We start from the raw sequence: 25,657 nt of genomic DNA on the forward strand, positions 1-25,657 counted from the left end.
AGGATATCTGGACAGTTCATGTCTACAAAGCCACGACAAAAAGCATTGAAAAGTGTAAATTCTCTATTGTAAAATTTCACTTATAATATTTATTATGCACAAGGTACAGTAAAAAATCATGGGTCTCTAAACATTTTGTCCTCAGGAAGCGGTCATCTGCATCTCTTCATGTATCAAGGGCCTGAGTGTGCTGAAGCACAGCAGCAGATTCATCAAAGACAAGAAACACAAAACCAAAAGATTACACCAGGACCATAAATACAAAAGAAAAGCTCGACATACATACAGAGTAATGAAGAGAGAAGTACAAAAGATGCTGATGTCATGAAATTTTTTTTAAAAAATCCATCTCCTTAAAATAATGTTTTCCTACATAAGGGAAGTTTCTCAAATAAGGATTTGGTGCAGAATATTGCAAAACAAAAAGGTGCTTTCAATTTTTTTAAAACATAGTGATAGTATGAGAAATGATTTTAAAACATCTAAATGACATTGCAACTAGTCTATGAGAAACAAAGATGTTGAGGGAAAACAGGGACAGAAGTAAATATTCTGGTTTAAGGAGTCATCTGTGTCTGCCTTATATGTTTCTGCGTGTGTAACGTGAACATTTACTGGAGTCTGAATGGATGAGATGCTTTCTCGCATCACATTAACCTCAGCGCTTAGACATAAATGCCCTGATACATGTGCATTTCAATCAAGGCTTTATAAAAAAAACCCCACCTGTATTTAATATGAAGGGTAATGGTTTCTCTATTATGGGTTTTATGAAAACATGATTGAGATTCCTCCTCAACTCTGAAAGAGTGCAAAACATTCATAGGTGCCTTTTAAAGTTCACCCGCTCACACAGACACACAAATAAACATCAAACATACCTGAAGATCAGAATCCACAGGTTTATAACGTGGTCTAGAAACATGATTAAGAGCTACCGAAGTGAGGCACCTGATCGTATTTCAAGATGGTCATTGAATTTCAGTAACTTGGCAAAGCAGAAATGTAAACGTTGTCCTGTAACATCTAAGAAGCACAAAGTCATCTTTCCTAAAGGCCTCAAACCCTGCAGCAGGACATCAATTTACAAAAACTCTGGACTCTTTCGTCACCGATGATGAGCTTTTGCTGAAAACGGCTGTTTAAAGCTTAAATCATGAACCCTACTTCACGTAGGTCAGTTTAGAGGAAAACATGACAAAAAACCCCAGGTGGAATTTCAAGCCAGATTGGTGTGAAGTGGAAGCATTAACATTTTTTGTTTCTTTTATTAGAAACTATAAATAAACAAACGACGAGAGATCTTTTAACAGCATGGTCAACATCTGTTTGTCACAGATAATCTAAGTGTTGCTGCTTAAGTTTCTGTGGTGCCGTCCCATTTCTGCCTTCCATGAGGTCATCCAATGTATTCAGATCAGAGTTTAAGAGAATGTAAACAGTTTGAGAAGGAAATCAAATGCACAAAAGAGCACCAGACATGAATAATAAACCCACAACAGGACCGAGTTAGACACAGTCCCACAGCACCAGGGGTCCAACCCTCTCTGTCTACTTTTCAAAGAGGACTTGGACTGAGAAGGCAAGCTACACATTTCCATTGTTTTTCAAGTTGTGTATCCATCTGGATAAATGGCAGTTTATGTTTCCCGTTCTTCACCGTTACCGCTCGTCCGCTGTGCTCCGAAGCGAGAGTGTTTTTCTGTGCATGAAATGTATGTTTAGCAAAATGACGCTGGATTCACTTTTCTCCTTCGATGACCTCGTCCCACGATGTTTCCTCCACTTCTCCTAAGTCCTCAGGATCTTCAAAGTCCTCATCTACGCATTCATCTTCCCAGTGATCCTCTTCCTCCTCCTCCTCCTCCCTCTCTACCTCCTCTTCCCCCTCATCCTCAAATCCCAAGCTTCTGTAGTCCATACCTTCCTCCTCCTCCTCCTCCTCCTCATCATCATCATCATCATCTACAACCTCAAGGCCTTCGTCTTCTCCCTCATCTCCTATGACTCCCTCTACCACCTCCCCTTCATCGCTAACATCTTCCTCCTTGATGTCTTTACTAGGAGACGAGGATGGCAAAACCACACCGTCCATCTCGTCGTCGTACGGCTCTCTTTGAGCTTTGAACACAGGTCTGTTAGGAGCAGGGATGAAGAGCGGAGCGGCAGGCGGAAGCGTCGTTTGGGGTATCCTGCCAGGCGTGTTGGGAGGTGGGTGTAGGACGGGAGGGCTGGACACGTACTCTCGAATCTCCCCTGGCTCCAGAGGATCAGGACCACACGGGTCATGTTCACTGCAGGACAGTTTGCCATCTAGTTTGGAGATGAAGAGCATCCCTTCGCGATGCTGCTTACAGTAAGAGTTGGGACACATCTCGCAGTAAGACGCCGCCTCTCTACCGCACTCATTACACTGATGCCATGGACACTCCCAGCGACCTGAAACAAAAGCACAAGGGAGATAATGACATGAATCACATTTCAAAATATAAACATTAACACTAAATATCAATGAGCTTGAAGTATAGTGGAAGAACAGCACAGCCTCCCAAAGCTTCATTTATTTGACTCAAACACATACACTGGACACATAAAATCCAGGACTTAAGGTCAACATAAAATAAGAAATTGGAACATTTGTTCATGGGTATGAATCAGATCCAAAAGTGCATTTTATACCAAAAAAATCGTAATCCTCTATAAAAATCTATTCGAGTTGTTTTAGATATGCTGCAATTCATTCATTAAGCATACAAAGGGAAATATGTACATGAAACTATTTCATTGGGTCTTAAAAGTTTACCTGCAGGTCTCTTGGACAGATTCAGACAGTCAGCATGGTAGACTTTGGGACAGCCGGGTTTCTTACAAGACACAATCTGTCCTCCATCTCCACAGTAAAAACATTCATCTTCTCTTTCCTTGGTGACCTCTAACTGACTCTTACGTTTCGCTCCAACTTTCTTCTTCAGTTTCCGGGTTTTATCATCAGACGAGGGCTGATTCTGAGGAGAAATATGATGGATTTTGATGGATTCTGGACTAAAATGCATGTTTGAGCTGTCTTAAAAACATCTTGCCCTGACATATCTTAACATACATCAGTGCCACCCAAGGTTTGTTTGTAAAAAGATTGAAATGTCCTTATTTAACTAAGGTCTAGTCTTGGATTAATCTAAACCCTGTCTGGGAACTGGTATTTAACTCCAGCTTGATCCTTTAATAACAAAACTAACCCATCATACCTTAGGTCTGACACCAAGGAATCCGCTGCAGTTGGATGCTCCACATTTACAAACCGTCTTTCCGTTTCCCAGACACTCCAGGTTGTAGTTAAAAGTGAGCTCCACACCTGACAGCAGTTAACCAGAATATGAAATAAACAATCAGTCAATTTCTATTACCAGGTAACATTTACATTTATGCATTGGGCAGATGTTTTCATATTTAAGTAACCAAATATATTAAAGGGGCCATGGCATGAAAATCTGACTTCATGTTTAAGTGTTATAATTGTGTCCCCAGTGCTTCTATCAACCTAGAAAATGTGAAACAAATCAACCCAGTAACTTAGTTTTGGTAAACCGATTCTCTGCAAGCACATGAAAAAATAGGTCGTTGAAGTTTGGCTCTCCTTATGATGTCATAAGGAGCTCTTATTATAATAAAACCACCTCTTAATCTGCACTATCCAATCACAGCACTGCCATTTAGTGCAGAGAAAAGCACAATTGAGTTTTAATTGCAACAAACCACCATCACTGTGATCAGTGTTTGAAATTCATCAGCTCATTTGCACTTTAAAAGCACATTTTAAAATTTTTGCACAAACCAAAAAGTGTTAACATGCTATAATAAATTATTTATATGGTATTTTGTGCTAAAACTTCACATATGTGCTCTGGAGACACCAAATATTTATTTGGCATGTTAAAAAATTCTTGTGCCATGGCCTCTTTAAAGGGATAGTTCACTCAAAAATAAACATTCTGTCATCATTTTCTCATCCTCATGTTGTTATAAACCTGTATGAGTTTATTTATTTTGATAAATGATGTTAAGCACACAGCTGATGGTACTCATTGAATTCCATAATATTTGTTTTCCTACTATGGAAGTCAATGAGTACCATCAACTGTGTGTTTACCATCATTTCTCAAAATATTTTCTTTAATGTTCATCAGGAAAAATGAATTCATACAGGTTTAGATCAACATGAGGATGAGAAAATGATGACAGTTTTTTCAGTTTTGGGTGAACTGTGTTTAATTTTGTGTTTTCCTATAGGTGTGGGGATCCCATAAGTTTTGTGTGGCCCACCTGTGGGGACGTCCTCCAAGGCAAACAGCCCGACTCTCGTGTCTCCGTTCACCGTCCACTTTTGAGTCTCACAGTTTGGCTGGCAGCTGTGGTTCATGAAACGCGCTTGGTTTCCCTTTGGCCCGGCATCAATGATACGATCCTTCATATAAACAGAGAACACGTGAATGTTAACATCAGATAAACGATAAGATTCATGTAAGGAGGATAGATTCAACTGATACGGACCTTATCCAGTGTGAGCATGTAGAAGTTACAGATATCACTTTCCTGTGCTTGTTTGATTCTAGTGCGACACTCCTCTTCATCAATAACCTCTCCCACGTATTCACTCACGAACGCTCCCTAGAAAATAATTCATGGCATAAAGACAACAACTTTAGATGAGGAGCGGCTACCCTGAAGATGCTGAAATATAATGATGATGTTTTGCAAGATCGCCAACCTTCTTGATGTCTCTAACACCACGTAAACCCCAGCCACGCGACAGCGTCCTGAATATCTCCACCTCAGTGTACTCGCGCTTGGTGAAGCTCTGATTTTGACAGCGTTCACCTGCCGGACACACCTGAGGATGACACTCGTACAGCAACATGCGATTAATGCACTCCGAGTCGATGCCGCACGGATTCTCATCCTCAGCCTTGCAGTTGCACCGCGGTATCTCAGACAGATCCGCCGTGATGATCTGCACTTTTCCGATGGGGCGGTTCACCTGGAAATCCACAGATGCTAATAAATGCTAAAGCAAAGCGAGCACATGGCTATAGTCTTTGAAACCACCTCAACCTCGTACCTTAATGTGTTTGTACGGAGGAGGTTTTTTGTCGTTCTTTCTGTCTTCTTGAAGTTGTCTCATTTCCTTTTCTGCCTGTAATTCTCTGAACCTATCGGCTGCTTCATTTAAAGCTGGGAAAATTGAAACATAACATATTACCTCACAATATTAAACATATCAAATCACAAACAAACACATTTAAACATCACTTCTTTACTTGCACCCGAACCAGACATGAAGCAATGAACTGTTGAATTTAGAGGCATGAGGAATTGTAGTTGATCCGTACAGATCACGACCTACGGTTCGACTCTCATGCGATTCACGGATTAATACGCAAACTTAAACAGGTCAAGTTTATCATTTGCACAGGTGTCATCCCTTATTTGCTGATCTGAAAAATTATCCAATCTGTGCCTCAAAAACCATAATGTGATCCGAACCGTGAGTTTTGTGATCCGTTACACCCCTAGTCGAAATGTAAAACTACAATTTTACATTACTTTGATTTTTTTATCACGTCTACAGCGCATTAGCAAATAATCTAATAACCTGTCTTGTAGGTGGCGTCTGCACCCTTTCCCATTTTCTCCGTATTGTTGGCGTCCCCCTCCATGTAGGGAAAACAGCGGGCCTGGTACGTCCACACGTAGTCTTTGGAGCCGAAAAAGTGCACAGGAAACTCGCCCACCTCGTGCCTCATGCGGTAGATCTTCTCGGGAACGCTTTTGGGTTGAGTCACTTCAGCGGGCCACCACCTGACACCAAAAATCAGACACGTTCATTAGCGATTGCAGAAGGGCCATGGGGCCGGATTCACAAAACATTCGTCTCAGCTGCCATTTATTTCGTAAATTAAAGCTACAAATCCATCATGCGAGTCAACAAAGAGTGAAGTACACACGGGACCAGAGCGCTCGACCTGCAAGATGAACTGATTGGGAGATTATGGTTGAATAATGTTAACTCACCACACCGCAATTATACACTACTAACCTCTGATACAACAGCGAACAACATCTTATAGTCTTAACACATCGCGTTATTGACCACAAGGTGGTATAAGATTAATAGATGGATAACCTCATGAGCAGGAAAGAATAATTTATTTAAAAACTTGTCATTTTATTCTTATAAGTAAATATTTGAGAACTTCTTAACTTATTCCCTGCCAGCTGTGTTTTATTAAGTTGCCTGCCAGCATTTTTTGTGATTTTCACAAAATGCCTTCCAGAAAGTTTTCTTCTATAAATATATAAACATACAATATATCAAATAAAAGAACAGACCCTCTGCTTTCAAACAAACTAAATAATGGAAAAACGTTTCATCCTATCTTCATTTGTTCTCTTGTTATCACCAATATGGGTAGGTCTATTCAAAAAGACCCGATTTTCAGCATAAAGATGAGATAATTGCATTTTTGTGAAGGACTTTTGTTAGAGATTAGATTCAGAGCGAGGATGAAAACATACACAGAGTTTTTACTGTTTTTGGATCAGTGGATGATGCTTCAGTGTTTTATAAGTGGATAATAGCAGAAATACAGATTGCAGTTCTCGTTGGCAGAGAAACGTTTTCTTTTAAAGGTGTAGCGGAGGATTTTCTCAAATTTTAGAAAAGAACCACCTTCTACACTTTTTAAAAAATGCAATTGCGCAACACTCCTGATTGACAACTAGGAGGACCAATAGTCTTAAGGATTGAAAATCCTCCACAATACCTTTAATTGACGAAATAACTCAATGGCAGGGAAAGAGTTAAATGTTTAAGAATTGCACTCTTACGAACGTTTTATAATCTTGAGAAGGTTTTTATTTTTTGTCTTAAGAATGTTATTTAACATGAATCTGGCCCCTGGTTTGTATTGTGATGTGAATAAGCACACAAACCTGTAGCGGCCCACTTTCACCCAGAGAATATCCTTAAAGCGAGGTTTCTTTCCCGCCAGACATTCATTACAGTACCAACTTCCTTGAGGCATCTCAATATTCAGACATTCACGATGAAAAGCAGCAGGACAGGATTCACAGCAGAGCAAACTTCCTCCTACAAGAGACACATGGAAAATTAAATCCTTAGATCTGAAAAATGTATTGACTCAGGGTTTCTGCAGGTTTCACAAAGTCTAATTTAAAGGAATAGTCTACCCTTTTGCCATATTAAACTGTGTTATTACCTCAACTTAGACGAATTCATACATATCTATCTTTTATCAATGCGTGCACTGTACAGCGCGTCATGCATGCGTTACCATTTAGCCTAGCCCCATTCATTCCTATGGTACCAAACAGGGAAGCCACCAAACACTTCCGTGTTTTCCCTATTTAAAGACTGTTACATGAGGAGTTATACCAGTAAGTATGGTGCCACAAAATAAAACTTTTTTTTGGTACCATAGGAATGAATGGGGCTAGGCTATATGCTAACACATTCATAACGCGCTCTACAGTGCACGCATTGAAAAAAGATAGGTATGTATTAATTCGTCTAGGTTGAGGTAATAACATAGTTTAATATGGCAAAAGGGTAGACTATTCCTTTAAGATGTTTTAAGGATCCACGGACACCCTGTGACTGGTGTTCAGAGAGGATGCCTACACATCAAATCACAACAATTATTTTCAATGATTCATGTTAATATCATGAACGTGACTACAAACCTTCAGAACATACAAAACACCAGCTGACATTAATGTGCTCGTGGTTTTTACATCCTTTGCGTGGAGTGAAGTGGTTGGGACACAGGAAGCTGTTATTGGCCAACGGGACGCTGCCAGCAGCCATACAGCAGTCATTGGCGTGGTAGGCCACAGGGCAGCGTACACACCGGGTTAATCGACCTACAAAACAGACAGGTTACCATCATCCAATCAATGTGTCAGGATTACAAAGATGAAATTTATGACGACATCATCCTGGATGGCACAGCAATGTTTCAGCGTCCATTTACATTTATTTATTTGCCATGACTTACTGTGTGTTCACACCAGACACAAATGAAGCAAATAAATAGTTGGACGCTTGAACATCAACTTGCGCGACTAACTCGTTACGCATGTTAAACACCCAAAACGCTCACGTCATTCGCGCAAATCACACTGCAGGATGTCTATTGTGTCTTTGCATTGACTTAACATGTAAATCACTCGTGCTTGACGCTTATTCGTGTCTGGTGTGAACGAATTCATGATTTTCATTGACATTGCTATCGCCGTTTAAAGCAGGTGTGGTAATGAAATGATGGTCACCTTTAGAGATGCCAGGGTTGTTGGGGTTTGTGATGTAGCAGGTGAGGCAGACGTGTAGGGAACAGCGAAAGCCACGATTTTGAGCGACGGTGGGCGTGTGTTTCATAATGCAGTCCATGTGGTAAAACTTGCCACACACAGGGATCATACACCTCCTGACCTCTTTATCAGGCTTTTTACACACAAAACACGTGTGCACACCTAAAACAGCAAGACAAACAAATCACAATATTACAATACCGTAAAATCGTGTGAGTTTGCATTGTTGAAATGAGATGAGATGGTTAACTTACCCGTCTTGCACTCGTGGCAGATAAAGCGACCTTTAGGTGTCTCAGTGAGGCCGATGCACTGCAGATGAAAGGCACCACAGCATTGACCTTCACAGAGGAGCAGCTCACCGGTCTTCTCACATACCTACAACACACAACAGAGTTTCTCAAAGACAACACAATAACACTCATGATGTCTAATTATATAAAACTGACAATATACCTGGCAAACATTCTCCTTTAATGACGCACCACCACCCTTCTCTCCTGACTTTCTATTGGTCGACAGTCCCAAGTCACCTGATAAGGAATCTCTGCTTGACAAAGCGCTGTCATTGAGTCCTGCACCAAAAACCTGAAAATAACACAAGTTAAGCAGATTAATCAGTGCAATAAATTCATTATCTATATCAGGATTTATGTCTATATCAGGATTTATGTCTATATCAGTATGCCTGCAATTCTTAAAATTAAAAGAACAGCTTTATGAGTGTCATCTCTGTACTTTTATTGCCTCAGTTATAAGAGATCAAATACAATCCATTTGGATAAGAAGACTCGCAATATTAAAACTAATTTCTGCACAGTTTTTTGGAAATGACTTTTATGTACTTCATGAGTCTGTACGGAGCTCCTCCTCCTGAACATCAGGAACAAATGATGACTGGCTGTTTCTACTTCCTTTGCCAAAGTGGCCACATAAGGCACAAAACTTTCTTTACTTGTAATAAAACCGTGGCTTGGGTTTGACACACCTTTGTATCAAAGAAAGCCCTAAAAACCTCATTACATGACTTCAGAGGAATCGAGTAACATAGAAGTCATACAGACAACTTTATCATAACTTCAGTCATAAGCTGCATTTCCATTACAGATTTATGCAAAACTGTAGCATTATTTTCCAAATGTTGACTTAAACTATTGGGAAATGACGGCGTCTCCATTAATTGATGATATGCGACTGAAACTTAGTTTTTCCTCTCACGATAAGTCATTTCAAACATCACGTCAACTGGTGTTGAGTTTACTAACATCACATCCACCACAATAGTCATTATTGTTAACCGAAGGAGACGTAAAAGTATACAAACATTAAAAAGCCTCTTATCATTTTAGGAGGTAATAGTAGATTATTTTAAATGTAGAGAGATGAAGGAGTGTTATCCAAACATTATTGGAAAGGAAAGCCTCATATTGAGGTGTTCCTTCATTTGTTCAATGTCATTTGAGTTTGTGTTTATGTGTTAATAATATTAATAATGACCTCAGAGATGAAAGTGTCCTCATCGTTGGTTTGAGGCTTTGATGGACTGGATTCTCCTTCATCCAGTGAGGTTTGACAGACATTCGAGGTGTTGTGCTGGATTGGAGACGATGCTTTTATTTCATCTTCACATTGTGCTACAGCTATAGATGAATGTGATGAGCGTTAATAGAGACGCAATGAAATCACAGCAGAATATTCAATTCATACAGAAGAAAAACACGCTTACCTGACACAGCAGCTGGACTTAATGACAAACGTTCAGGCATTTCCTATTTTTACAAGAAGATAACACTGCTTAATAAATATATTAACATTTAATATTGATGAACTAATCTCCTTTATTCAGTCAAACAACTGAGTTAGAGGTTTATTTAGTTATTAGAGTTGCTGTTAAGTTGATCAAGTTATTCAAGCAACACAATGTGTTTTTGCACAATGACGGCCCAGAATCTTACCTGCAAATCTCTGATAACCGAGTCCTCTTGTGCATCACCCGGTTGTTTATTCTCCTAGTTTAACAGAGTTTAAAAACCTTTATGATCTTAATCTAAAAGAAGCCAAACTATTTTATTATTATCCGAATTAATCACTCACTCTTTTCTTTGGGATTTTTGCAGACTCTTCCTCTAAAGTCCAGTCCAGAATCCGATGTATTGGCTTACGTGGTCGTCGTCTTTCTGTGGGTGCTGTAGATGAAATAGTTCAGAAATTGGAGGCTTAAGCTCGGCTAAAATGTCACCATGCAAACCCAGCCTTACAGTGCGTTCACACCAGATGCAAATGAAGGAATAAATTGTGTGTTAACTTGTGTCATTCATGCACTCAATTTGCCGGCTTTAGCTAGTTTGTAGTCTTATTGTGTATGTACACGGCTCACATTGAGTAAAGAGTGTTTTTTACAACTTACCAGATTGTCTGATCCCTCACTAACTTTCTTTCAAACAAGATCCTTTTTTTGTTTTTGGGCCATTTTTGCCTTTATTATATAGATAGTATGATAGGAGAGGACAGGAAAGTATAGGGTGGACAGAGGGGTACGGGATCGGCAAAGGACCTTGAACTGGGATTCGAAGTCGGGTCACCGAAAGTGCGTCTGCACCAGATGTTGGAGCACTGCCCACTACACCATCTGCTCCGACAAGCAAGATCCTTTTTATTCTAGTTTCTATAAAAGTATGAAGATGTGTCGTACAGCTCCTATCGTGTCTTTGCATTGATTTAACGTGTAAATCACTCGTGCTTAACGCTTCATTCGCGTCTGGTGTGAACGCAGCATTAAACTACACATATGTACCAGGTTTCTTTTCACTTGACTCTTTGTCCTGCGATGTTTCTTCACGGGACACAGGTAGTGGTGTTGAAGTTAAGGCGTGATTATCTGATGGTTCGGGTGTGGATCGTTCAGATGGGTTTTCAGGTGGTGAACTAAAAGCATCAATCTGTTCTGATGATGTTTGTGCACTGTTAGTGTTTGTCATCCCTTCAGGTCCCTTCAGGAAACACACAGAAAACTACATCATTACTCTTAGATTATTTAAAATGCATACAAACACAAGCAGTCAAAAAATATTGTGTGAAATAATATAATGGATTTAGAAAGACATGATGGTGAAATAATGACATATTTCCTAACTTACAGTTTTATTGGACTCTTTAGAGGGTTTAGTTTTCTTCTTTGTAGTAAAGCTCTCCTCACTGCATTCAATCAACCTCTTACTTGGTTTTCGAAGTCTTTTGTTTTCTGCGACAGGTAACAAAATCATTGAATTCATGGTAAAATAATCCGATTTGAATCTTTTGCTATATTTTTCAAGACTTACCCAAACCCTCTTTTTGATCTGTGACGTCAGGATGTGAAGTTTCATGAGGACTTTCTGTGAAGACCCCGTTTAGCTCGGTGGACACCTGCACGACATCTTCATTCAGCTTGGGACTTTTAACGATGTTAGACTGGAACGTTTGCCATCGTTTCTTAGGTGCGACTCTGGAGACAGTGCCCACGCCACAAACACGGGGAACAGAAATAGGAGAAGAATTTGAGAGTCCTGCTAACAGAGGCGAGCCCTTTTCATTTGCATCAGGACCTTCTGATGCGTTCTGCTTCTTGACTTGTGAGATTAAATTGCTCACACCCTCTGGTTTTTGAGCTTCCTTTTTCACTGACAATTTGGGTTTGGCCTTGGTTTGTTTAGAGCTAACCGGCGCTGACGTCTTCACCTGACCGTTCGGATCCCCAGCGCTCTTCCGTTCCTTTTCAGAAAGCGTCTCAGCCGACTTGTCTTCTACGGTGGGGATGAGAGAAGGTTCTTCCCTGATGAGAGAGGATGGAGAAGCGGGCGGTAGCGTCAAAGGTTTTCCTTCCTTCTCGCGAGTGTCGTGCAGGTCCTTCAGCAGCATGAGGAAAGTGCTGAATTTGTAATTTGAATCGGCTCGGAGCGACGGCTCTCTTGAGTTAAATTCTTCTTTGACGAGAGACCTGAAAGAAAGCTCCTTCGTATCTCGGAAAGCATCCGTGGGGGAGATCGACGGAGACGGGGCAGACAAAGATGAAGTGTCCGAGATCACGCTCTCGTTTTTTATTTTAACAGAATTGGAGGGCGATCGATTGACCTCAGATTTAAAACATTCAAATCTGTTAAGCCGAATGCCATTTTTCTCTTTTCGTATCCTGGTAAATTTGATGAGGGTTGGGTTTGGGGATGTGTTGGACAAAGATTCATCTGTGGAGTCATCTGTGGTCTCCATTTTTACCTGCCATTGGTGTTTCGAGGACTCGTTGGGTGACGTACATTTATTGTGAAAGCTCAACCGGTCTTCTCCTGCTGGAGACTTCGGCTTTTGAAGTTCCTGATTCGAGTGTTCGATGTCTTTCTCATCGTTTTCTTCGCTGGCCGCGAGCGCTCTTGACATTAAGCCGCTGCTGGCAGGCAAATAAAAAGAGTGCATGGCGAAAGAGCCGTCCGAAGAACCGGGTGAACCGATTTCCTTCTGTCTGGAGTTTGTGGTCCTAAGTGTTTTGTTTTTGGGTGTTGACTTTTTATTCTTACCGTTTGTCTCTTTTTTCTTCACCGGCTTGTCCGAGCAGGCTTTCTTTGTCTTCTTAATCGGCTGATCTTTCTTGGGTTTAGTGCTGGATTCTTTTGTCACCTCTTGAAGAGGCGATTCCTTCGAACGTTTGGGGCAAAGGATCCTCGGGACAGAGTCGATATCTGAATAAGGGCTATCTACAGGGTCTGGTTTACACTTTTCAGAAGCTGAAGAAAGTCTGTTGTCGTCTGAAGCGTTTGACAACAATTTGGAGAAAGAGTCGCTCTTGGATTTCACCGCTGAGCTGTTCTTCTTCGTAGAGGAAGACTTCTTTTTGTTTCCAGTGCTTGGTTTGGCAATGCTCTTTATTGATGAATGCAGTCCATTGGAGAAAGGTGTGCTTGTGGATAATGTAGTAGGTGGTGGACTTTTTGGTGCCTTGTCTTCTGAAACAGGTGCGTGTACATCTTGAATTAAGGTCAACGGGGGCTCAACATTTAACCGTTTGGAGAGCGCCGCCTCTGCCTCCAAGACGCTAGCTTTCCATGATGCCATGAGACGCTTGGGAACCTGAAGAGAACACAGGAACTCCAATAAATATAAGCAGCGATCGTTATTTACTACAAGACTACACAAAAGTTGAACCACTCTTTACCGTGTATTTGTAATCTTTTTCTTTCTGCCTTCCTCTCCTCCTCAGTACCGGCAGTTTTTCAAACTGATGACCTCCTTCAAAAGGAAACGTAGCTCTTGCCATGACCCACGCTTGGTCTATTATCTCCCCAAACATCTTGACAAAATAAAGACGACATGGCCGACGGCTGGGATCTGAAAAAGAAAATCTTCATCTAAGACCTCTTTTGTTAGGTATAATGCCGTTACGATCGTTGTATTGCTGCTTGCTGAAGCTGGGCAGGTTAGTTGATACAGCATTTGATCTGATGCTCTACATGTATGCCATCACTGTCAGTGATATCTTTTCAGATCTACAACGTGTGTCATGCTCCTTTAAGACCGTTTATCTGCTATTGTGTGTCATGTAATTCTGCCGTATACAGATTTGTGAATGTTTTCATGACAAAAAATCCTCACATCTTAAAAAGTTCAAATTATAAGTAAAGCAGGAGAAATAAGTCTGTAAACATCTGATTTTACAACAAAACCAACAACCAGCATCACATCAGATGACAGAAGATAAAACACTTAAAACAACTAGCGGTCAGCCTGGGTGATGATTACTCAAACAATCACCTTTCATTTTGGAGTGAACTTCAATCAATGGGTCATTGGTAACTTGACAGGGCCACCAGGGTCTGCGGTTGAATTTGGCCCACACCAGATCTCCATGAGAGTACTTTACACCTGGAAGTTGTCTCTTCTTTGGGCTGTTGGACTAAAGTTAAAAACAAAAGCCATTAAAATGTTATATACGTGAGGAAAGACAACTTTTCTTATCTAGGGATGCACAATGATTCATCGTGACTAATCATTTGCAGAATAAAAGTTTACGTCATATGTGTGCATGTACTGTGTAATTTATATACACACGTGTCTATTTATATCTATTTATATTTTAAGTATTTATAATTATATATAATATAGAAATGTATATACACATGCAAATATATGCAAAAACATAATTATTATAGTACATGCTGTAAACTTTATTCTGACAACGATTAGTCCCATTTAATCGTTTTGCAGCCCTACTTGCATCAGTAGCTGGGTTGCTACCCTTTCAACATTTGTTATAAAGCGTTGTTTGTGGGCAGAAGCCTAACTTTAACCCGCGTGGGCAAACGAACGACAGGCACATTTACCCATGTCAACCAGATAGAGACGGTGTAAAGTATCACTGGAAAATAAACCACCACTTTGTGGTTAAAGAGGTGTTTAGCGTAAGGAAAGCAACTCTCATACTGACAACAACTTAACGTTAAATATCCTCTCAGTATTCTGTCACTTTAGCATTAATGCTGTACTATATATTAGCACACATATTTAAAATATATGACCATTTACAAAAGTATTATTTCAGAATCTAACAACAACATAACAGACATTTTTTTCAGTTTATCTTGTGTAAAATAATGCTTCATTCAAATAAACCACATAAATAGGAACCAATTTAGGAACCTGCCTGGACCTATTTTACTATTTAAAGTACTTCTATAGTTAATTCAAATTTAAATGTTAAAATAAATACCTTACTTTTGTTTTCAAGGTCTTAGGTAGGCTAGCACCTCTTTTATCTGAACTTGTGAATGTTAACAACATCAAGTCAGAATGTGTTGTTGGAGGTTTCCAGGGCACGGTTAAAATGAAAGGGAGACTCGGGACCACATTTATAAAACGCTGCATAGAAAACGTCCTAAATTTGAACATTTCTCAATAGTGTGCATGTGTGATTCATAAAACAAAAGTATGCATAGTAAATGCGCGTACATCTCACTTTGACTTTGACATCTATATATTGCAAATTAGCTTGAAAATGTGCGCAGCTGAACAGTTGCAGATTTCTGCCTTTAAAAGTGACATAGAATGATTGAAAGGGGAATTTATCCTTCTTCTGTGATGTGACATGTAGACAAAAAAGTTTTTGTTTGGGTCTGTAATGCCTTAGAAGCTTCCTAAAAACCTCTTTCAGATAGCTCTATTAGGGTGGGGGATTTTAAACAAGTGGTTTTGGCTCCCCCTACTGGCTTAACTTGCAATCTCATTACTGATTGGCTGACTTAGCTGCCACTCAAAAAATGTAGCCAATTATTTTATAGTGGAGGGGCAGTTAAATGCCTGTGATGTCATAAGCATCAGTTTTTCAGATTGGGCCGTTTTCTGGCTGACATTTCTAAAAGAGGAATTTCTGTGAGACTGAGATGTTTAGCACTTTTTTATGTTCATGAATGCGGGTAGACTACTATTATTCAAGACAAGGTAAAAATGTTTTTTCCTTCTCTGTCCCATTTAAACGATGCCTAGTTAATGTCATAGAGATCTGTCTAGGGATGCACCGATACCGGTATCAGCCTCGATACCACATTTTCTAAAGAACTCGTACTCGTTAAAAGTCCCCCGATACCAGGGATCGATACCACGGTCTGAGAAATGTCTATGTTTGAGTGGTGTGTAAGGGGTTAATGCCTCTTGTGCTGTCCAAAGAGGCAGAGTTTACAACAAACTGGAAAACTAGTCCCTTGTTTTTTTGTTAAATTATATGACTGGAGCTGTTACCTGTAAATTTAAATCATGTTTTTTATTAAGTACTCAGTATCGGCAAGTACTGAAATGCAAGTACTCGTACTCGTATTCCAAAAAAGTTGGTATCGGTGCATCCCTAGATCTGTCAATGTTTAAACCCTTTTTCCAGCAGCATTAATGGTTATATTTACAAAAACCTACAGCAGTCAGACAAGCAAAAGTACCCTGATGGGGCGCTAAGCACTTTTCCATGTCAAAGACAGTTATTATAAATATGGACTTTGTCATGGATTTTTGCCTTATTTATAAAGCGAGTGTACGCACAGATTTAATAGTAAAGTCCCAAATTATGGAAGTATCTACAGTTATCCATAAGGGAAATCACAACTGTCTAAAGTAGGGCTGTCACTTTTTATTCGATATTCGAATATGCATTCGAACATGACGTGAAATATCCTTATTCGAACTTTGAATAAACCATCCGGTTTTTTAAATGCCATATGTAGCGCATTTTTTACAGTAACACCTCGTAATAGGAAGGAGGCTAAGAGTGAGACCGACGACTGCAAATGTGCGCAAGAGAGGGAATCATATTGGACCAACATGAACCTCATGTGCATGTCAATATAGAATTATAGTTTGTATATAAAATGACATATTAATGTTTATAGTGTTAAATATTATAGCAGAATAAAAGCTTGTGTTAATACGTTCGCATTATGAAATTAGCATGAATGAAGATAATTTTATTATTTTTACAATGCAATGTAAACTTTATATTAGGGGTGCACCGAAATTTCGGTCGCTGAAAATTTCGGCCGAAAATTGCATTATCGGTTTCGGGCCGAAATAAAAAATCCAGCCGAAAATGTAAACCGAAAATGAATGTCAACCGCGCCCCTCACGCATGGGTTTCACTCATGGTGATCAGTCATCTCCCACCCCTCCCCTTCTCGCTCAAGCAGGTTTCACTCACGGTCGAGCTGTTTGCACGCGTCTGCAAAGATTAAGCATGTCTTGATGTGTAAACTTTAGAGAGAGTCGCGCTAATGTGTCTCATACTGTAATCCATTAACATACATTTGGTGAATAAAGCAACGAAACACAACGTAACGTTTATGTGGAGCGACTGTTGCGCTGTTTGGGATTCACTGTCGGTCTCTGTGTGCGCGCGCGTTTAAGTGCCCTCAATAGTGCACATACGAGAGAAACGCGTTTAAAAAAAAACAAGCAAACATAAAATCTCGCTGTTATTGACAGGGCACATATAAACAAAATTCTCTCCGCAGTATTCTTTTTCTAACAAAAAAAATGTGTTTATGTCTTAAATGTATGTATAGATTACAGTCAGATTAACCTACTTAAGTCTGTGTCATTAATGTTAATCAAACAACCCATGACAAAGAGACAAATAGCTCTAAAAAATAATTATATATTTAATTGATTGTGTTATGATTCATTTAATTTGATTTCTGTACCTAATGCTAATTTCAGACCTTATTAATGTACAACTTTGTTCTCTTTTATAAATGTTTGCAATTTCTTTATTGTTTATTAGATTTTTCCCACCTGCTTTTTGCTGATCCGAAAAATAATCTGATCTGTGCCTCAAAAACTGTAATGTGATCCGAACTGTGAGTTTTTTTATCCGTCACACACCCCTAGTAAAGTTGGTACACAGTGATAGCCATAAATGCAATTGTACTAATAATTGGCATAATAATTTATTTCGGTGTTTCGGCCTTGGTTTCCTTTATTCGGTATTCGGTTTTGGCCAAGAATTTTCATTTCGGTGCATCACTACTTTATATTAAACAACAACAGCATTTGTCTTGTAAACGGATTTTAAATGATCATGTGCTGACTGTCACGCGTCACATAGACGACAGAGTCAAGTGAGATCTGCTTAACTCAGCGGTAAGTTTTATTTCATCTCAAGTATCAAAGGGTTTGTGCTCTATCACTGAAAACGGGCAAGCAAACAGCACGCGCAGGGTTAATGTACTCTCCTCTGACGGTTCACAAACGCGTGAGATAGGCTATGTATGTGTCCTTGTTGTCAATGAGATTACTTCTCACAAACACGCTCAAGTGCGGGATATGTGTGCTTGTCAATGACAGGCATTAAATCCGCAGAATTCCGCGGAGTTTTCTGCCGAAATCTGCGGGCGCGAATTCCGTTTGGGCTCCTATACTCCTGCTGCTGTTTAATTTGTCACGTTATTGTCTGTAACTGTTCTGAATCGTTTTTTCATATATAGGTTTTGTATTCATAAGTTGATAACCTGCTGTTTCAAACATTAAGTAAAAAGGTAATCCAGACAGCCCAGTTTATGACTGTCACTGTTAATAATTTTGTGATTGAATCCCCATTACGGTGGGTTTTTGGGTGCCCAGATATTCGAATATATTCAGATACATTGCATGATATTCGAAATCCGTCCGAATTTGATTTTTCTCAAAAGTGACAGCCCTAGTCTAAAGCAAATCATAAAAAATACCTATTAGATTAGACTTCATCCTTTGCATGCTGTTAGGGCTGTGACGTTTAATCATGCAAATATGCATTCTCAATGAATGAATTTGAATTAATTACGGTGAAATGCCGCCACATCCAGAAGTCAGAGGGCGCTCTCGTGTAGAAAGAAGAAGTATCATTACAAACGCTATTACAGGAAATATCTACAGGCATATTTATAATCGCTGTTCTTCAGATTGTTTCAGGTATTTTTATGATAATAAAGAATATTTATTATCCAACAAGTGTTGTTTTTTTTTAATTCACATTATAAACAACTCAAACTCATAGTGATTTAAGATTGATAAGGACTTCTTACTGATCACAGAGCCGTAGTACACGCACAAGCTGTGCATGAAACACTGAATCAAGAGTCTTGTGATTCAGAATCGATTTCAGGCAGGTATTTTAAATGGGAACGCGATGTATTGTCACAGCCCTACATGCTATTGTCTCTGTATACGATTTTATTACTACTATTGTATTGTTTTTTTTATACTGTTTTTACTAGATTTGTACAGCACTGTGGTCAACGACAGTTGTTAATAAATAGTGTCTCACGATTACGATTTTAAATCAAAATCAATCGTAATTAAGTCTCAACCTCGAACATTGAATTAATAAATAGGAATCATCGATGCTACCATGCCCCCATGTCACGTTCGGTCGGCTTGCCAAGCTTTTGTAGTGTAAACGCACATGTGGTTAAATGTGTTCGAACAGCCACAGGAGACACCCTTCTCTTTGCTCATTTATCTAATCTGAGGTACTGAACACAGTTTTACGTCGTCTGGCACGAACACACGGTGTACAGTAGTGTTGTGCCGATAGACGATAGTATCGTGTATCGACGATCGTCCGACATATCGCCAATGGCAGGCTTTCATGGCGATAGTCATGACGATAGTTGGCGAATGGTTGTTATTATCATCATCATCATAGTTTTGCATGCTTTTCCTCGCATGAGGGTTTGTGCTTCACTTTACGCGGAGAGCTTGTAGAGAGAGAGTTCCTTCTTGCACGCAGATGCACTTAATGCGCGCGTCTCGGACTCGTTCTAGCACCTAAATCCAGCGCGTGGATAAGCAGCTACGCTTCCCTCTGTCTCACATGCACGCGCTCTCGCATCTGTCCGAAGTCTAAACATAAACTGAAGTAGTAATCCTTATGTATTTGTGCGGTTTAATGCGTTTCATGCGAGCTGAGGCAAACTATTCCTTTTGTTTAAAATATAACCCGCTGCATATTGGCGCCACTCTCGCTTACGTGCAGATAGCTGCGCTCTGTCTGAACTTGAAGTCAGATAGTAATCCTGTTTATGATATGCTTTTCAAGGAGTTTTAGCAATACATCCCTCGTGTTTAAAATATGATTGTGTTCCGCTGGACCAGTGTGTTTAAAAAGCACCTCTGAGAGCACCACTGCTTGACACGTGTAACCTTCTGCAACAGCACTAAACAAATGCATTTAATTATTTTTATGTGCGCTGCGTGTGTCTGCGCAGGTGCATGTTTTTACAGTCATTAAGTAATCGTGTTAAAAATCAGGATTATGATTTTTCCCATAATTGAGCAGCCCTATCTCTGACATTTCCTTGCACTAGAGAGGTTGTTAGCGCGCAGAGGGTTAAAACCAGCGCGTGTCCTGTTCTCGCTCTCTGGCACGCAAAGAGCGTCTGGGCTTTAATGACGCACTCAGATTAATGGCATTAGTTTTAAGAAAGATGCATTCATGACGGTGTTGCTCTTGTTCTTTTTTCCACCAATCAAGTCTTGTCATAAATGAACAAATAAATAAATGAGTAAACTACTGCCCCGCCCCCCGATACTATCGTGTATCGCCGATCTCACAGGCTGACGATAGGACGATCTCAAAATGGGGCATATCGCCCAACACTAGTGTACAGCACTATTTTTAGCCTTTCATTGATAAAACTAAAGCAGTTGATCTCCGCCATTTCATTTTGCAAGCGTTTAAAAGTTGCGCTGAAAATTTAAAAAAAGCTCTACTAACATATTCATTACAACAACACAAGCAGTGGACTCCAACATAATATTAGTTTGTGTCCATATAAACTCGCCATTACTCCCGCTCGCGTTTAAATGACAAGGTGCAAAGTACTGACAAGAATGTTTATCTGACAGGAAGTTTTGTTTTATCAGGTATGTGCGTGTACTATATTTTTCACTGGCAGCACAACTAACATGGCAGGGCATCTCCAGATTCAAGGTCAGATATTATATTTCATAAAAGTCTACTCTGAAGATTGCATAGCATTTTTTGTGCTTTCAAAAAAAACATGTAAAAATCGGGAATCAAAGCGTGTCATTAGAATCAAAAATGTTATCGAATCAAGGATTTGGAGAATCATGACACCCCTAGTTAATAAATAAATAAACTACATCTCTACTGAAAAATCCAGCAACATAAGCTGGTTTTGCTGGTGTAGCAAGATGGTCTAGATGTGTTTTGGTCCCTTTTTAAGCTGGTCTAGCTGGACTTAGCTGGTCAGGCTGGAAGACCACCTGACCCATCAGCTTTGCCAGGCTGGGAGGACCATCTTAAAACAGCTACTGAAATTTAAACCAGCTACCAGCTTATGCTAGTCTTAGCTGTTTTTTCAGTAGGGATTGCTTATACTAAAACAATTTAACTATCTAAACAAAATTTTGAATGAAACATAGCTCACGCAGTATGTTAGGCTATATCCACACGAAGCCGGTGCATTCCCTATCCGATCATTTTTTTTCCTTGCTCTAAAAAAATTATCCGTAAACACGAAACCACTGAAACCGACTGAAAGCGGTGTAGTATATATGCCGGACCAGTATGGGGCGCTGTAATTCTGCCACAGATATACACTATACACGGAGAAGAAGACTTTGAGCATGCGCATAGCCAACGTATGGTGTTGTCCATTATCGCTTGTTGGTCACCACAATTGCATAGAAGCAATAGATTTTGTTGTAATAAAGCTAGTAGGCTTTAGCAGCTTCTGTAGCACGAACACAATCACGTAGTCCGCCGTTATTGTTGTTGCTGTTACGTGTGACGCTTCCGACACGTGATGTGATGACGTTTTCGCTTCACAAAATATACGGATTGGCTGTACAGACGAAACCGCAAGGGTGTCGGTTTCAGATTTATCCACTTTAGGACCCGGTTTCAAAAAATAGCAGATTCAGTCTCCCAAAACGCCGGATCTGTGTGGATGAAACGCCAATACGATAACAAATTTATACGTATACAGTGATACGCGTCTCCGTGTGGACAGCCCCTTAGCATCACAAAGGTCATGAGTTCGATCCCAGGGAACACACACACACATACTCATAACAAATGTGTTACAACAAACATAAAACTAAAGCTAATGTGTCAATGTATTCAAAGGTAACATCTTGTCACGTCAACTCCAGTCACGGCTGGTGACTTCTTTTTTTTAGGGCGCAACATGTATGTAGCCTGTCATGTGTGTGGTTCGTCATTCCAAAATATGGGTTTGGTGCGTCGAGTGAAGCTGTGTGCATCACGTGTTTTGTCAAAATAAGTGCCTGCTGCAGACGCCTCTAAAGGGTTTATGATAAAAGAGACGCTCACGTTTGCCAGATACTCGCATAATCTCATGTGTAATCAGAGTTTACTGTTATTTTGTGAACGTGAACGTCTCTTTTATCTTAAACGGTTTTGACGCGTGTGCAGCAGGCACTTATTTTGACAAAACACGTGATTTACACGGTTCACAAAGTGCACAGAACACATATTTTAAAAACACAAGCAATACACATGACATTTCGAACACTTATTTTGAATTTGTGCCCCTCGGATGAGCAGTCACAAGCCGCCACTGTTGAACTCCCTGCATCAGTGGGAAAACAGAAATGGACTCAAGACAACAAAATAATAATAAATGTGGTAAATAAGTGAAGGTCTTACAGTATTTGAATGCGAGTCACTGGGTGAATTTGATCTTTTAGTGAGAGTAGAGCTGAATAATGAAGCATTGTTGTTTACAGTGCTGGGCAAATCACAATCACTGTCTGAAAAGTCATCCATACTATCAAAATCCTCCATCATCACCTCAACCGGCAACTTTGAGGGACTGGCAGAGGCGTCAGCCCGCACCGGATTTTTATCAACAAGGTTTCCTTGTTTGTTTGCGTTTGGGTCCGATCTCTGGCTGCCGAGGGCTTTCGAATCGGACAGATCTCGTTTCTGGCACTTGGTTGATGCGCTTTTAAACCTAATCAATTTATCGTCCTCTTCGTCTTTACTATCCCCGCTGTCAAACAGCGTCGACTCGAAATGCAAAAATCCATTGGGGATGGACGGAAAGTGTTCCAAGCTATCCGAGCTTACTGGAGAAAACCCATTCTTGTCGAGATCCTGAAGGGCGGCCCTGTCAGCGCTTCCTTGGGAATTGGACGTGTGGTACAGACCTATTCCGAACTCGCCACCGCCGACGGGATTGTGCAATTTATTGCGCCCGTGAAAGTCCTTGTCCTGCAAACTCACGTCTGCGTGGTTGACCATGGTGGTCAGGTCCTGAAGTCTTCTCAGCGGACTGTATCCGGTGGCGGAATCTCTCGGGGCGTACGAAAACGATGATGCTGAGAGTTTGTAGCCCGTGTTTAAGAAACGCATGGCAGACCCCTGGTCCCCCTGTCGCTTTGCGCTCTGGTGTCCACAGGAGCTGACGTGGCTATCAAGTGCCCTGATCTCCCGTGGATCGCCGAGACGCTCCGTGCCATCCTTGCCAGCCACTTTGTAGGACTGATTCATGTTGTCATGGCTCCATCCTGGAAGAAAAGAAAAAGCTCTTAAAAGAAAGATCATGTCTATGTTATGGAGGCAAAACATTAACCAGTAGTGCATGAAACTAAACGTGGTGATGTAATACAACACAACCTAATAAATGAATGAATCAATGAATAAACACCATAACACTCTCGTATCAGTCGCGCGCACATGCTATATGGCTACCAGGTTGAAACCGCAACCCTCGCAGGCCGTCTTGTCAAAAATCCCTCAAGACAAAAATCTTCAGCGTTAAAAACTCCTCCTAAATCGCTAAGCTTGAGCACTATGACACGGACACTTCGATAAGCCACCACTAGACAGTTACTAGATGACCTTTGTTGCGATTTTAGCTCGAAAACGCCGGCAGAGGAGGTTACTTGATCGTCATGTGCCATCAACAGTTACCACACAGTAAAGTCACCCATTAAAAAGACCACGACGAAAAACGCAACAAAGATTACAGATACGAGAGAAACATCGCCGGTTTCTTACCATTTACGTCTCGGTCACGACAAAACCACCGGGAAGTCCTTCAGGTTAGCGCATAAAGCGGTAGTTTTTGTCAATTTGTGAAAGAGACTCTGCAAAATCCCAGCAGCGTTTGCAGCAGTAGGCCCGGCCTCGGCACTCATTTCTCTCTCTCTCTCTCTCTCTCTCTCTCGTTTTCTTTCTCTAGCAATGCCTGTCACTCTTACCACCGCGTCAACACATCGAAAGCGCGTTTTTTCATCGGCTGCAATTTCTATTGAAATCCATGATTGTTTGCCCCGCTTGCCGAGTGCCCCTGGTTGTGTGCATTAAAACAAGACCTGATCTGACTGCCTGCCTGACTGTGTGTGTGTGTGTGTGTGTGTGTGTGTGTGTGTGTGTGTGTGTGCTGGCGAGAGCGACCAATCGGCACAGCACCCAACCCCCAGTCTGTATACATTCACATCCACTTAACCCGATTCACTGTCTCAGGTAGATCTCACACTCGCGATAAATACACGCAAGCGAAGCGCGTCCAAACTCTAAACGCGAGTTTGTCTGAAATGTGTAATGCATACGGTGTTGACAGTCGACGCGTTCTGCGGTAAACGCGTGCGTGAAACGCCACGACACCGAGGGTTTGCTTTTTAACCCTCACGCCATTTGTTTCCTCGTCCTAACAAAGGCGTAACTTCCTCCATTTTAGAGAGAGAGAGAGAGAGAGAGAGAGAGAGAGGCTCGTGCTTGGCAAGGTAGCCGAACTGAGAGCGATGAGGTCTTATCATCACACTTTACATGAGTCTCTATTAAAAGGCCACAGGCTGTGAGATGCTTGTTTTGGTTTCTTTTGCGCCACGCAAAATTAGGCCACGCGTAATCGTCATGTGTCTGACTCTGAACCTCCGTTGTGCCGTAAGATCAAATGTAATGCGGTTCATGGCCTACCTTAAGATTTCCCATAGGAAACTGATATTGACGCGTTGCGTTTGCGCTAACAACATCGTCTGAACTCTCTCAGAATCAACTCTTATCCGCGTTCAGTGTTTGTACAGAAACTGTTTCGAGATCAGTCGCTTTTATGGGCCCACTCTCATTGTATCTCAGTGCCCTTAAAGAAATCTGTGTTTGATCAAATGCATCTGTCCCTCTATAGGTGAAACAAAGCCACAGCAGACGAACAGAAAGACATTTACCTGCCTTATAATAACCTTTTGTTCATTGCAAATTCAATCATTTATGATATTTGTGCAACATATTTCAGCAACTCTATTAAAACACTGATACATATCCATCTGTGAATATTATTTTGCCAACCCATTTCGAAATTTAACAGCAGTTTTATATTAATACTTCCATGATATAATGGAAAAATGCAAATCATTTACTCCAGGCCATTGAAAATAATGCACACCCAAGGTGGTAATGGTCACGACGTTACACTGTGGTGTGTGTTATTTTCACATAATTCAAAGGACCGGAGTCATTAATTTCTCTTATACCACGGTTACCACAAACATGACTCCGGGGGTTATTTTAAGACATTTGGCAGGTCAGGTGTGCGTTTTACGTAAGGAATAATTGACGACGGGCTGGTTAAATTAAATTATAAGAAAATAACGCACATCCAAGGTGGTAATGCTGCACGACGAGTGTGCATTATTTTCTAATAATTCAATGGCAAACTATTCCTCTTGTACCACGGTTACCAAAAACATTGTTCTGGTGCCTATTTTTAAGGCATTTAAAGGTTAGGTGTGCGGT

General features: G+C 40.6%; 1 protein-coding gene across 2 annotated transcripts; it reads right to left on the minus strand.

The window, feature by feature from the left end:
* Positions 1-66: 66 nt before the first annotated feature.
* On the minus strand, positions 67-24,991 carry nsd1a (nuclear receptor binding SET domain protein 1a). 2 transcript variants are annotated; one of them, XM_065274892.2, is made up of 24 exons: positions 24,842-24,991; positions 22,565-23,427; positions 14,167-14,308; positions 13,571-13,743; positions 11,709-13,485; positions 11,526-11,629; positions 11,183-11,378; positions 10,483-10,574; positions 10,344-10,397; positions 10,115-10,157; positions 9,886-10,028; positions 8,845-8,976; positions 8,643-8,766; positions 8,350-8,550; positions 7,762-7,941; positions 6,991-7,147; positions 5,651-5,856; positions 5,117-5,229; positions 4,766-5,035; positions 4,549-4,665; positions 4,321-4,462; positions 3,246-3,352; positions 2,804-3,005; positions 67-2,439 (listed from the first exon to the last, which is right to left on the minus strand). In XM_065274892.2, the coding sequence occupies exons 2-24, from the start codon at positions 23,408-23,410 to the stop codon at positions 1,742-1,744; spliced, it is 6,219 nt and encodes a 2,072-aa protein (XP_065130964.2). In that variant the 5' UTR covers positions 23,411-23,427; positions 24,842-24,991; the 3' UTR covers positions 67-1,741. The 2 variants fall into 2 exon arrangements, with proteins under 2 accessions (XP_065130964.2, XP_065130963.2); XM_065274891.2 differs by lacking the exon at positions 24,842-24,991 and adding an exon at positions 23,921-24,549.
* Positions 24,992-25,657: the final 666 nt, after the last annotated feature.

This window comes from Paramisgurnus dabryanus, chromosome 16 (assembly GCF_030506205.2).
Source record: "Paramisgurnus dabryanus chromosome 16, PD_genome_1.1, whole genome shotgun sequence".
Classification (NCBI taxonomy): domain Eukaryota; kingdom Metazoa; phylum Chordata; class Actinopteri; order Cypriniformes; family Cobitidae; genus Paramisgurnus; species Paramisgurnus dabryanus.